The sequence below is a fragment of the Xyrauchen texanus genome, chromosome 46 (assembly GCF_025860055.1).
Source record: "Xyrauchen texanus isolate HMW12.3.18 chromosome 46, RBS_HiC_50CHRs, whole genome shotgun sequence".
NCBI classification, from domain to species: Eukaryota; Metazoa; Chordata; class Actinopteri; order Cypriniformes; family Catostomidae; genus Xyrauchen; species Xyrauchen texanus.
This window is the reverse complement of record NC_068321.1, coordinates 16,294,045-16,306,062: the sequence shown is the minus strand read 5'-3', so window position 1 is coordinate 16,306,062 and position 12,018 is coordinate 16,294,045. Positions and strand designations below refer to the sequence as shown.

Sequence of the window (12,018 nt, the reverse complement as noted above, 5' to 3'; positions counted from 1 at the left end):
GTTCTTGCCATGTGAGTAAGAAGGCACTAAACGCAAAGCATAGTGGACATAGCATTCAGACTATTTATTTGATTAAATCGCTGCTCTTGCAGTTTGGTAATCACACTGTCACATCACTATTTTGATTAATCGTCCAGCCCTAGAGTTACGCACAACACACGGTAGAGATGGCAGAACATCAGAATGTGAGTCGAGGCAAAAAACAATGTTTGAGAGCACATTGCTTTATCAATCATGTGTGAATGAGTGAAGACTTTAGAACAGCTTGTAAATCAAAGATTTTGATATTTTGTTCAATCTTTTAAAAAGTTGAGAAAATCACTTACTTAACCTCAAGTCTGAGTTAAGTTATTCAGTATTCCAACTTCGCTGTCATTACTACAATGCCGGTGAACCCTGTAGGCCTAAATCGCTGGTTCGATCCGCACAGCCACCACCATTGTGTCCTTGAGCAAGGCACTCAACTCCAGGATTGTCTCTGTAATAAGTGCACTGTAAGTTGCTTTGGATAAAAGCGTCTGCCAAATGCATGAATGTAAATGTAAATCCCAGTAATTTTTTCTCATGATGTAAAGGATACCCAAAAAGAGATGTTTAGTGCAAAAGAGATGTGCACGGTAACTATGAGTGGTGGTGGTGTAGTGGTCTAAACCACATAACGGTAAACTGGTAATCAGAAGGTCGCTGGTTCTATCCCCACAGCCACCACCATTGTGTCCTTGAGCAAGGCACTTAACTCCAGGTTGTTCTGGGGGATTGTCCCTGTAATAAGGGCTCTGTAAGTCGCTTTGGATAAAAGCGTCTGCCAAATGCATAAATGTAAATGTATGTAATTTGGATAACCACAAGGGTTATTCGTTAATTTGTCGGGACTCTTCAAAAAAAAAAAAAAAAGCTTTTTTTGCAATGGATATGTGTCAAACACTACTCAGTATAGCTTGGCTGTGTCTCCATTTCTTTTTTTTCAAGGGAACACTCCGTGTGTTGCTTGTCCTGCTCCATGACTTCCCAGAATTCCTGTGCGACTACCATTACGGCTTCTGTGATGTCATCCCGCCCAACTGCATCCAGCTGAGGAACTTGATCCTGAGTGCCTTCCCCCGCAACATGAGGCTTCCAGACCCCTTTACCCCTAATCTGAAGGTAGAATCACACAGTTACAGTCTGAGCTCTAAGCTCACTCTGTTGGGGAAATGGGCTATACATTTAAGACTCAGTCTAGACCTCAGTTATACCTGCAGTTGAACTGTGGAATGTAAAATTATTCTTGTTCGCCAGGTGGATATGCTCAGTGAGATCAACATTGCTCCCCGCATTCTTACCAACTTCACCGGTGTTATGCCATCCCAATTTAAGAAGGATCTTGACTCATACCTAAAGACCCGCTCACCTGTCACCTTCCTTTCTGAGCTGCGCAGCAACCTGCAGGTAGGGGGCATCACTCTGAATCTCAAGAACATTTCACATCAAGAGTAACATCTAACAAGTTAGCTTTTATGTTTTTTTTGCACCTTGTATAATGAGACCTATCAACTTATGTAGATTGTTTAATATTGGTACTTTTTTGATACAATCTTACTCAACCTCCAGGTGTCTAATGAGCCAGGCAACCGCTACAACATCCAGTTGATAAATGCTCTGGTGCTGTACGTGGGCACCCAGGCCATTGCCCACATCCACAACAAGGGTAGCACTCCCTCCATGAGCACCATCACTCACTCAGCACACATGGACATCTTCCAGAACCTTGCAGTCGACCTGGACACTGAAGGTGAGACACCTTTTTAGTAAGCTAGAAAGTTAAAGCATGATGGCAGCAGTCAATTTACTTTTTTAGTCTTTGGTTTTCATGAATTTTGCCTTTGTGCTCTAGCGTTTAAGATTTAGAACTTGTTTTCCCTTTTTTAATTATTCTCCTTTGCCCACAGGCCGCTATCTATTCCTGAATGCGATAGCCAATCAGCTGCGTTACCCAAACAGCCACACGCACTACTTTAGCTGTACCATGCTTTATCTGTTTGCCGAGGCCAACGCTGAAGCCATTCAAGAGCAGATCACAAGGTATGGCAAACCCATCCCTTTCCTTTCTATACTTAAAGGGATAGAGCGGGGGATTTACTCACCCTAATTTTGTTCCAAAACCATATGACTTGTTTTCTTGTGAGAACTCAATATGTTAAAGAATTGAAGCCTCAGTCAATATTCACTTTAATTGTTTAGACAAAATGACAATGTTCATGTTTTTCTAAACTACTATCTACTTAAAGAAATGTTACTGCTTGCCAAAGTGTCTAATAAATGTGATTGAATCTTGCAGGGTACTGCTGGAGAGGCTGATTGTGAACAGGCCACACCCATGGGGTCTGCTCATAACCTTTATTGAGCTGATCAAGAACCCTGCCTTTAAGTTCTGGAGCCATGACTTTGTGCACTGTGCCCCAGAAATCGAGAAGTGAGCACTCTTCTTTTTTCTTCTTGCTCAAGGGTTTAGTTCCAAATCCCAGTAAGCTGTCTACATAGGCAGCATCCAAACAGAGATGGAACCACACATGTGACTGATTTAAAGTGTTCTACATAGATAGGAACTCTGCATCGTGAAAATGGTGCTCTGCTCCGATACTGACATTTTTAACCAGATCGGGTATCGGTTCAAAGAGCCCCATCCAAATCTGATACTGTGTGTTAGCCATGGTTGTCACCGTCAGGCTCCTAAATTGAAATGAAACGTAAAAACACCATTAAAGTAATCCATATAACTAGTGCATTTTATCTAAAGTCTCTTAAACATACAATTTTAAAAGGCTTCATTTAATAATTATATAGTCTGCATGCGCACGCACAGCAATATGGGAGCGCTCCGCACAAACTACATCTCAGATGCAAAGTCTTCTGCATAGGATCCTCTGGTGCTTTCTCACTCAAGCATTCCTGGGAAGCTTTCTCCATTTTTGATCCTCGCTTATTTTTAAATTTTTCCTAATAGGCTATACACTTTATGTTCGGTAATCCTTTTTTTATTTTCTCTGTTTTATTGTAAAATAATATGTAGTTTGAACTTTTTTGTTTCTTTTCATAGAAAAAAGTACACTCAATAAATTCCACACAATGAGGTGTAGATATTCTAAACTGATTAAGAAGAAAAACAACACTGGTATCAACCTTACCACAATGCTTAACATGTCTACCAGTATATCACCCACCCCTGGTATCTGTGCATTCCTACATGTAGTGTGAAGAATACATACGATGCTGCCTTGGATATCTTGGGAGGCAGCATAAACATTTTGAAACCGTTGAAATCATTTTGAGCTTTTGTGTCGGGATATGTAGGCAGCTCACTAGGTTTTGAATGGCACAGGCGCATCTTTCTACACTTTTAATAATAAATAAAAAAAAGCAGTGTCTGCAATGTCTCATTCTTTATCTTTTCTCTCAGGTTGTTCCAGTCAGTGGCGCAGTGCTGCATGGGGCAAAAGCAGGCCCAGCAGGTGATGGAGGGAACAGGTGCAAGTTAGGATGCCGAATCCACTCCTGAGCCCAGAGAAAGAGCTCTTTCTCTCCCCCAACCAATACCATGCACACTGATCGACACACAGCTGGCACTGGACTACTGTCCGCCTTCCACCGGGCGACTTCTGATCTGAGGAGTTTTTTTTTTTTCTTCCCTCCCCCCGAACATGATAAATGTAAATATTGAAAAGGGACAGTTAAGAGCAGATTTTGCATAATATTGTCAAAGGTGAGACACACGTGAGCACATTTCACTCCTGGCTGTTTGGTCCCCCCTCAACTCTCCATAAATGTATTTTTTGCCTTCAAGACTGATTGACTTTTGTTTGGAAGCTTGGTAGTGGCTAAGGAAGCTGTCTTGTTTTATTATTTTTATTTTCTGACATTTGGTTTTTATGGGGAGAGCTATCAGTATGGTGAACTGATAGGATCAGATGGATGTCCTGGACTGGGGGGGGTCACAAGTTTGCACCTGTGAGGAAACTGATATTGGATTGGAGGTTCTCCCTGGCACTTGTACAATTGTGAAAATATATTAAAAAAAATTGTTGGTAAATTGGATCTTTGGAGTTTGTATAAAGATTCAACTTGCAGAACATAAAAGGACCAATACAGCTCATTTTGTAAGGATTTCGAATGTTTTGTAAATGTATTGGTCTGCGTGTTGTATTTTGTAGTACTTTGTAGTTGCCTTTAGTTCCCGCTACTTATTTTCCTGTATGTATGCATTCTGTAGTTACCGCATTAAATACTTGAACTGCACCTTGGCCTACTGTCATTTTCATGTGTTTAAGTCAGTGTTGTCGATATCTGGTATATTGCTTCCCATAATGACAGATGAAAGATGCCAAGAGATCTTTCTTTACTGCAGCTACAATGGTTACCAAGGATGCAAACATTTTTGGCCGATATACCCATTTTACCCAAAAACTATAGACCGATAGTGATATTTTGCAACTTACCTTATTTTGTCCTCAGATCCATTTTAAATACTAAAAACATTTACAGAGGTACAAAAGCTTTTTATGTATTCTAACAATAAATCATTTCCATTGAACACTGGATCTGAACAACGGACAGGCCAACATTTTAAAGAGCCACTGTGAAAGATATATACCAGATAAGATACAAACAATACCTACATATGATGATTGATATGAAAAAAGGTTATTTTGTACTTCTATAACATTTTTGCACCTTTTGTTTTTGCAGTTTAAAACGCAGAGTTTTTAAGATTTGGTAATCGCACATGGCCAGATTGCAATTTCAATTGTAATTTAATCATGTAGCATTATTAATGGATCATACTAATATCCAGATAGTCATAGTCTGCTGGTTTCAAAGCATTTTGGATGGTTTCCCTTGTCATGTAGCCTATAGGTAAGTGCTGCTTTCACAGCTGTAACGTCCATTTATGGCGTTTTTTTTATTTTCTGCATTACCGTAACAAAATGTCCTGTTCCTAGGAGTGCCAACCATTCTAGATATTGTAGTTATTATTTGTTTCCGGAATGAACATTTGATTTCATAGTTTTTACAAGGTGTGTTACAAATTAAAATTAAACCATCTGTTGTTTTATATCAGCGTTTTCATGCTTATAACCTGTATTCTGATGGTTTTAATTTAGTCAATAATTGGCCAATAAATATCGGCACCCGATACATTTGTGAATCCCTAATTGTTACACTGCAGAAATAAACTTTTGAAACATCATGACCGCTCACCATAATGGTGCATTTTATGATGTTATGAAAGTAACGGGGAAAAGAAACTACCGGTAACATCTGACCCAATTTTTTTTATTTTAAACTGTTTTTAAACAACATGAATGTAATTTGGAGTGGATTCCCACAGGTTTTGCCAAAAAGCCTTAGGAACTACCGAAAGTGGTTTTACATCGTTCCATGATGTTTTCCTTTGTAAAGATGCGATAGACGGATGTCTTATTTGCTGTGCCTTTTTTTTTTTTTTTTTTTATTGGAACATATTTTTGCTCACTGGTGGAACTTGAGTCAAAGGTTTCACTAATTAAACCACCTCTCATATTCCACAGAAGGGCCAACAAGTACCAGGCCATTTTTGTGTCTGTTCTAAACTCTGATTTTTCCCAAAAAAGCTAATACTTTGCAGCTGAATGAACAACACAAAAACTGATTTTGGCATCTGGAACACATAAAAAAAAAAAAACATTTGATTAAAAAAATACAAAAAAATCAGAAAGTGAAATGTGTATGGTGTACAGAATGAGAATCCTGTCTACAAATGCAGAGTCTGCAAATTCAAGTACACTTTATAACCTGAGGGGCCTCAAGTGTTTCCCAGAATACAGTGTCAGCACTGCATAATGTATTTAAGAATGTTTGTGGAATCTGTGAGTTAAGAAGTGGGTTTAGTGAGCTGTTGCAAGCGTTGTAGGATGTCCTTTTGACTGTAATGCACATGCAAAGCTCTCGTCTCCCTGCTGCTGAGTTTTAACAGATTTCCCTGATCCTCTAATGGTGCATTCCTTTTGTACTCAGAAGTTGGAAATTCCGAGTTCCCAGTAGGAACTCTTAACTGGAACGACCCCTCAAGTCAGAGTTCTGACTCGGACGAACTGCAACCTCAGAATCCAAAATGGCTGCTCAGCAGATCAACAGTAAGTGAAACCGTAGTAATGCCGTTCATCCGGGAAGTATTCACAGTGCTTCACTTTTTTCACATTTTGTTATGTTACAGCCTTATTCCAAAATTGATAAAATTCATTATTTTCCTCAAAATTCTTCAAACAATACCCCATAATGACAACATGAAATCTTTGCAAATTTATTTTAAAATAAAAAAACGAAAAAAAAAAAAAAAAATCACATGTACATAAGTATTCACAGCCTTTGCCATGACACTCAAAATTGAGCTCAGGTGCATCCTGTTTCCACTGATCATCCTTGAGATGTTTCTACAACTTGATTTGAGTCCACCTGTGGTAAATTCAGTTTATTGGACATGATTTGGAAAGGCACACACCTGTCTATATAAGGTCCCACAGTTAACAGTGCATGTCAGAGCACAAACCAAGCCATGAAGTCCAAGGAATTATCTGTAGACCTCCGAGACAGGATTGTATTGAGGTACAGATCTGGGGAAGGGTACAGAAACATTTCTGCAGCATTTAAGGTCCCAATGAGCACAGTGGCCTCCATCATCCATAAATGGAAGTTTGGAACCACCAGGACTCTTCCTAGAGCTGGCCGCCCAGCCAAACTGAGCAATCAGGGGAGAAGGGCCTTAGTCAGGGAGGTGACCAAGAACCCGATGCTCACTCTGACAGAGCTCCAGCGTTTGTCTGTGTTGAGAGGAGAACCTTCCAGAAGAACAACCATCTCTGCAGCACTCCAACAATCAGGCCTGTATGGAAGAGTGGCCAAATGGAAGCCACTCAGTAAAATGCACATGACAGCCTGCCTGGAGTTTGCCAAAAGGCACCTGAAGGACTCTCAGACCATGAGAAACAAAATCTGGACTCTTTAGCCTGAATGGCAAGCGTCATGTTTGGAGGAAACCAGGCACCGCTCATCATCTGGCCAATACCATTCCTACAGTTAAGCATGGTGGTGGCAGCATCATGCTGTGGGGATGTTTTTCAGCGGCAGGAACTGGGAGACTATTCAGGATCGAGGGAAAGATTAATACGACAATGTATAGAGACATCCTTGATGAAAACCTTCTCCAGAGTGCTCTGGACCGCAGACTGGGGTGAAGGTTCATCTTCCAACAGGACAACAACCCTAAGCACACAGCCAAGATAACAAAGGAGTGGCTAAAGGATAACTCCGTGAATGTCCTTGAGTGGCCCAGCCAGAGCCCAGACTTGAACCCGATTGAACATCTCTGGAGAGATCTGAAAATGGCTGTATATTGTTTATTAGCACTTCTGTTTGTGTCTCAAACTCAGTGGTTCACACAGTACTATCCAACCTCTCACTGTGGACATGATACCTTTTGCATTATCTGTGCAAAATACCACTTTGTGTTTTTATTGACTGAAATTGCTAACAATGGCTACTTCCCCCACCCCTTTTGTATTCCGAAAGAGCAAGCTCAACAAAGGTTTTCCTGGACGTGTCCATCTTGGTTTTCCGACTTGTGTACTATGGTGCATTCCATTTACATTGGAAGTCAGATGTCAGAGCTGGGAATGACGTCACACCCGAGTTGACCATGTTCCAGTACACATGAGTCAGAAAACCAAGATAGACAGGGGAAGTAGCCATTGTTAGCAATACCAGTCGATAAAAACACATAAGAAGCAGTATTTTGCAGATTATGCCGAAGTATCATGTCCACAGATAGAGGTTGGATAGTACTGCATGCACCACTGAGTTTATTGCGACACAGGCAAACAGAAGGGCTAATAAACACTATATTTCTACTGTTTCACTTACTGTTGTTGTGCTGATCAGCCATTTTGGATTCTGAAGTCAAGGCTGTTGCGGTTCCTCCGAGAATTCAGTTGGTCATGGGAAAACTATCCCTTTGAACTAACACTTGATGAAAAAAAAAAAAGTGTAAAAATTATGGGACAGGAATTGGAACTCCAGGATAGGTGGCAGTTAGAGTAAAAACAAAATAACACTGGATTTGTGTAAATGCTTTTATTCAAGCACTTGGTGTACTTAAGAACAAACTGTGTCAATGATCTATTACAAATAAACCATATCCTGTTTAGGATGTTTTATAATGTATAGGAGCAATCATAATACACGGTTTTAAATCTGAATGACATAAAACCATCTTTGCAACATGCACATAAATCTGAGATCATCATAATGGGACTGTCTCTCTGAGTCTAATGTGCATTCTGTAGGGTTTGGGTGTGGCCCCATACACTGGGGTGTAATCTGGTTCTCCAGCATCTTCAGGCCACACAAAAAACTTGAAATGGAACAGCAGAGTCACCAAGACCAGGAAGAGCTCCATTAGAGTAAAACCCTCACTGAGACACACACAGGGTCCTGCAAACAAGATGTGTACTTAAGTTGATTATAGAACAAATTCAAACAAGCTAAGACCCAAACAATGTGACTCACATATTTGTGAATGATTACCTGTAGAGAATGGTATAAAGTCCTCAGGTTTCACAACCTGGTCTTGATCATTCAGGAAGTTGGCTGGATTGAACTCATGAGGAAACATCCATTGACCCTCTTCTTTAAGAACACTTTTAAGGTTACAGATAACAACCGTTCCCTGGATGGGGGGGGTGGTGGTGAGTCTAAATTAAGTATGAAAAACTGTGGTTTATAATCAGGTTTCATAACCTTCGGGATGTTGTAGCCCATCAGCTCTGTGTCTTTAGTGGTGCAGTGAAAGAACACTTAGCGGGTCAGTGTTAGCAACACGCTGAACTTCATGAATCTAGCCTGTGTCTATGGCATATTGTGTCGGTCTTCAAAAGACGCCTGATCTTTACCATCTAGAACTTCATCAATCTCAAGCTGACATTTCTGTAGAGAAAAGACAAAGACATGATTATCTGTTTTACATAGATTAAAATATTTAAAATGGATTACTAATGGATTAAACCAAAATACAGACCCTGAACTTATGTCTGAGTCATGAGGTAGAAAAATGCAGCGAGCAGGTGGTTGGAAGTGCCTACAAATCCCTGCAAAGTGCAAATCCAGAACATACAGGACAAGCCGGGATTCAGCAAAGGAGGAACCATCATTTCCTGTTTGTTCAAGTCGGTCAAGATATTCACTGATTAGGGATAATATATAAGACTTCATCCTTAAATGCAGCTAAAAGCACTACTGTCTCTTTCGGTTCTTTTTCAACCTGTTAAAAATACCATCACAGAGGTAAACACACCTTCTAAAGCTCATCTAGATAGCAGTCAATGAAGTCCCTTGGCTCTCCTGGGACTCTTGTCTTCTTGGGCTTGTTGAACAGATTTACATACATTTGTTTGGCTATAAACATATTTTTGAATATCTTCTTAAAGGGCAGGGGTGGATTTCTCAGCATAGGAAATTAATCATATATCTGTGGAGAATTGTTGCAAATTCTTAAACAAAACAAAAACAGTTGTGTCCAAATGTCTATGATTACTTGTGAAAGTGTTTGTATTTTGAATTTAAATTTCACAAACTTATAATTTTTATTATCGTATGAAAACTATTTGGGTGAAAAGAAGAATTTCACTTAATTTTCAACTGTTACATTTTTTCCCCAAATTTAAAACTTTCTATGTTTAAAGAAAAAGAAACAAGAAGAGATTTGTGGACGCAATGACAAAACAGCCATATACAATTTCTCACCATGGCCCATTAGCAATCTTTGCATTCTCTGTGTACAGGAGAACAAAAAGCTTGAGGAATTCATCAATGTATTCATAGTGAGATCCAAACAGAACACTGCACATGATGTTAGATGCAGCATTGTGGAATATAGTCTGAGGATCAAAGGAGCTTCTTGGGAAGACACAATGTGTTTTGATCTGATTGTCAATTCAACATATTGCGTGAGTTCATTTGGATGTTTAGATGCAGTATTTGGTCAGAACAGTGATCAAAATCAATATACAGATCTGTAATAGGGTAGATGGCATGAAATAGTTAATTGTGGGAAGTTGACATGTCATACAGTGTAAACCATTGTAAATGTATATATATATAATTATTAGTCATTAATGATCATCTCTATCTATCCATCCCTCCATCCATCAGTTGGACTAAAAGAAAACACATGTTTTGTCAGGTAACTTAAAAATGTACATAATGTGGTAACATCTAAATGAACTTGTTTTAGTCAATTCAAATATTTTATTTAATCAAATAAGTTTAAACTAACAAAAGTAATATTTATGAGTTGAATGGGTCAGTATATAATTGAGGGAGTTTTCATGTCCATGAGATTTATCTCGCAAACATGCTTATTAAAATAAAATTTTAAAAGTCTTCAGTGTTCTTCATGATCTTGTCTTTACAAATTCCATAGTTAATTATTATGGAAATAATCATTTATTTATAAACATTTACTAGATATCCCTAAAATGTCAACTAAATAACCGTCCGAAATGAATTACAACCACAATCTCATTACCTTTTAAAAACTTATTCAAAAACAGTTTTAATTATATTATTTACATTAAGTTGAGGTAATTGTGAACAATGTGTCTTTTTGGGCAATATGTCACATTTTCAATAGAAATTGACAAATTGAATATGTGTCCGAGAAGTCGCTGTCATCTAAGTTACCCATAGCAAATACACCCCTCAAGGAAGAGTGTTTTCCAAATCACATGACCTGCTCCACATGATGTCATTTCCTCCTGAAGAGAAAACTAGCAAGACTCCAAGGTATGTTCTCCCTCCACATTTTCAGTTATTTCACCTAAAGTAGTGCTTTGGGCAAATGTGTACTTATCATATGTCAACAATGTTACTACAATGAATTCATAAATAACTTTGAATTTCAATTTTACTCAGTTGTACATATAATATTCAGAAGAACCTCTCCGTAAAATGCCATGTGGTGTCTGGTGCTAGGCAACCATTTTGATTTTATCCCTAAAATGTCAACTAGGTTACCAGTCACCTATGTTACTCTGCAAAGGTAACTTAGTTGACCAAGAGTAACATAGTTGACATTCATGAAATGTTCTTATAGTTTTCAGGAGTTCATTTAATATTCTAATTGTACAGTAACTATAAAATACTTTGCAATAAATATCATAAAAGAAAAACTTGTTTTCAGGCAAATGCCACGATTATCTGCTGCAGAAAAGCAGCGCCGTTACCGTGCACGGCGAGATGCTGATCCTGCAAAAAGGGAGGCATACTTGCAGATTCTGCAATGTCAGTGTTACCAAGCTCAGGCCTTCGACTTCAAAGTCAACTCTGCTGTTCCTGCATTGCACCAAGAACAACCAGAACTTGAAGTACAGTGATAGAGATGACATTGTTGGTCAGTGGTGTGTCATCAGATATGACGATGAGGTTTACCCTGGAACCATTGTTGAAGTGAGTGAGACACATGTTCATGTTAAGTGCATGCACAGAGTGGGACACAATCGTTACTACTGGCCAATGCGAGAGGATGCGCTCTGGTATCCATTTGAGGATGTGCTCAGGTTGATTCCTGCCCCACAGCACGTGACAGCACGTCATGTTGAAATAAAAAGAGATGTGTGGGAAGATATTGCCAAATCATATCTTCATGGCTAAGGACATGCACACACACACACGCTAACAAACACGTGGCACAAGCACACGGTCAAGCACACACACATATAGACACCAGACGTGTATAGTCCAGGTGCCAGAAAGTAAAAATCCTGCCATGTTTTTGGATCTGCCTCTACATCTAGAACAGGTGTTTTCACTAACGAGCTCATCTACCTGGTAGAGGAGCTGGTTTAGTGATGATTGGAACAGCTGCTGGACAGGATTTCTACTTTCTGGCACCTGGACTATACACCTCTGATATACACACACACACACACACACTCAAAGTACAAATATGTG

The 12,018-nt window shown here is 39.2% G+C and overlaps 1 protein-coding gene and 1 pseudogene across 3 annotated transcripts in view; one reads left to right on the top strand and one right to left on the bottom strand.

The window, feature by feature from the left end:
• The window catches only part of LOC127638244 (CCR4-NOT transcription complex subunit 1), a 35,025-nt gene extending 30,716 nt beyond the window's left edge, over positions 1 to 4,309 (top strand). For all 3 annotated transcript variants that reach the window (XM_052119687.1, XM_052119686.1, XM_052119685.1), the window contains exons 44-49: positions 970 to 1,143; positions 1,279 to 1,428; positions 1,591 to 1,771; positions 1,929 to 2,061; positions 2,318 to 2,452; positions 3,437 to 4,309. In XM_052119687.1, coding sequence (XP_051975647.1) covers positions 970 to 1,143; positions 1,279 to 1,428; positions 1,591 to 1,771; positions 1,929 to 2,061; positions 2,318 to 2,452; positions 3,437 to 3,515 — 852 coding nt within the window. In that variant the 3' untranslated portion in view covers positions 3,516 to 4,309. The remainder of the gene's footprint in view (positions 1 to 969; positions 1,144 to 1,278; positions 1,429 to 1,590; positions 1,772 to 1,928; positions 2,062 to 2,317; positions 2,453 to 3,436) is intronic.
• Positions 4,310 to 8,311: 4,002 nt separating this feature from the next.
• LOC127638051 (cytochrome P450 2D6-like) lies at positions 8,312 to 9,215 on the bottom strand (annotated as a pseudogene).
• Positions 9,216 to 12,018: the final 2,803 nt, after the last annotated feature.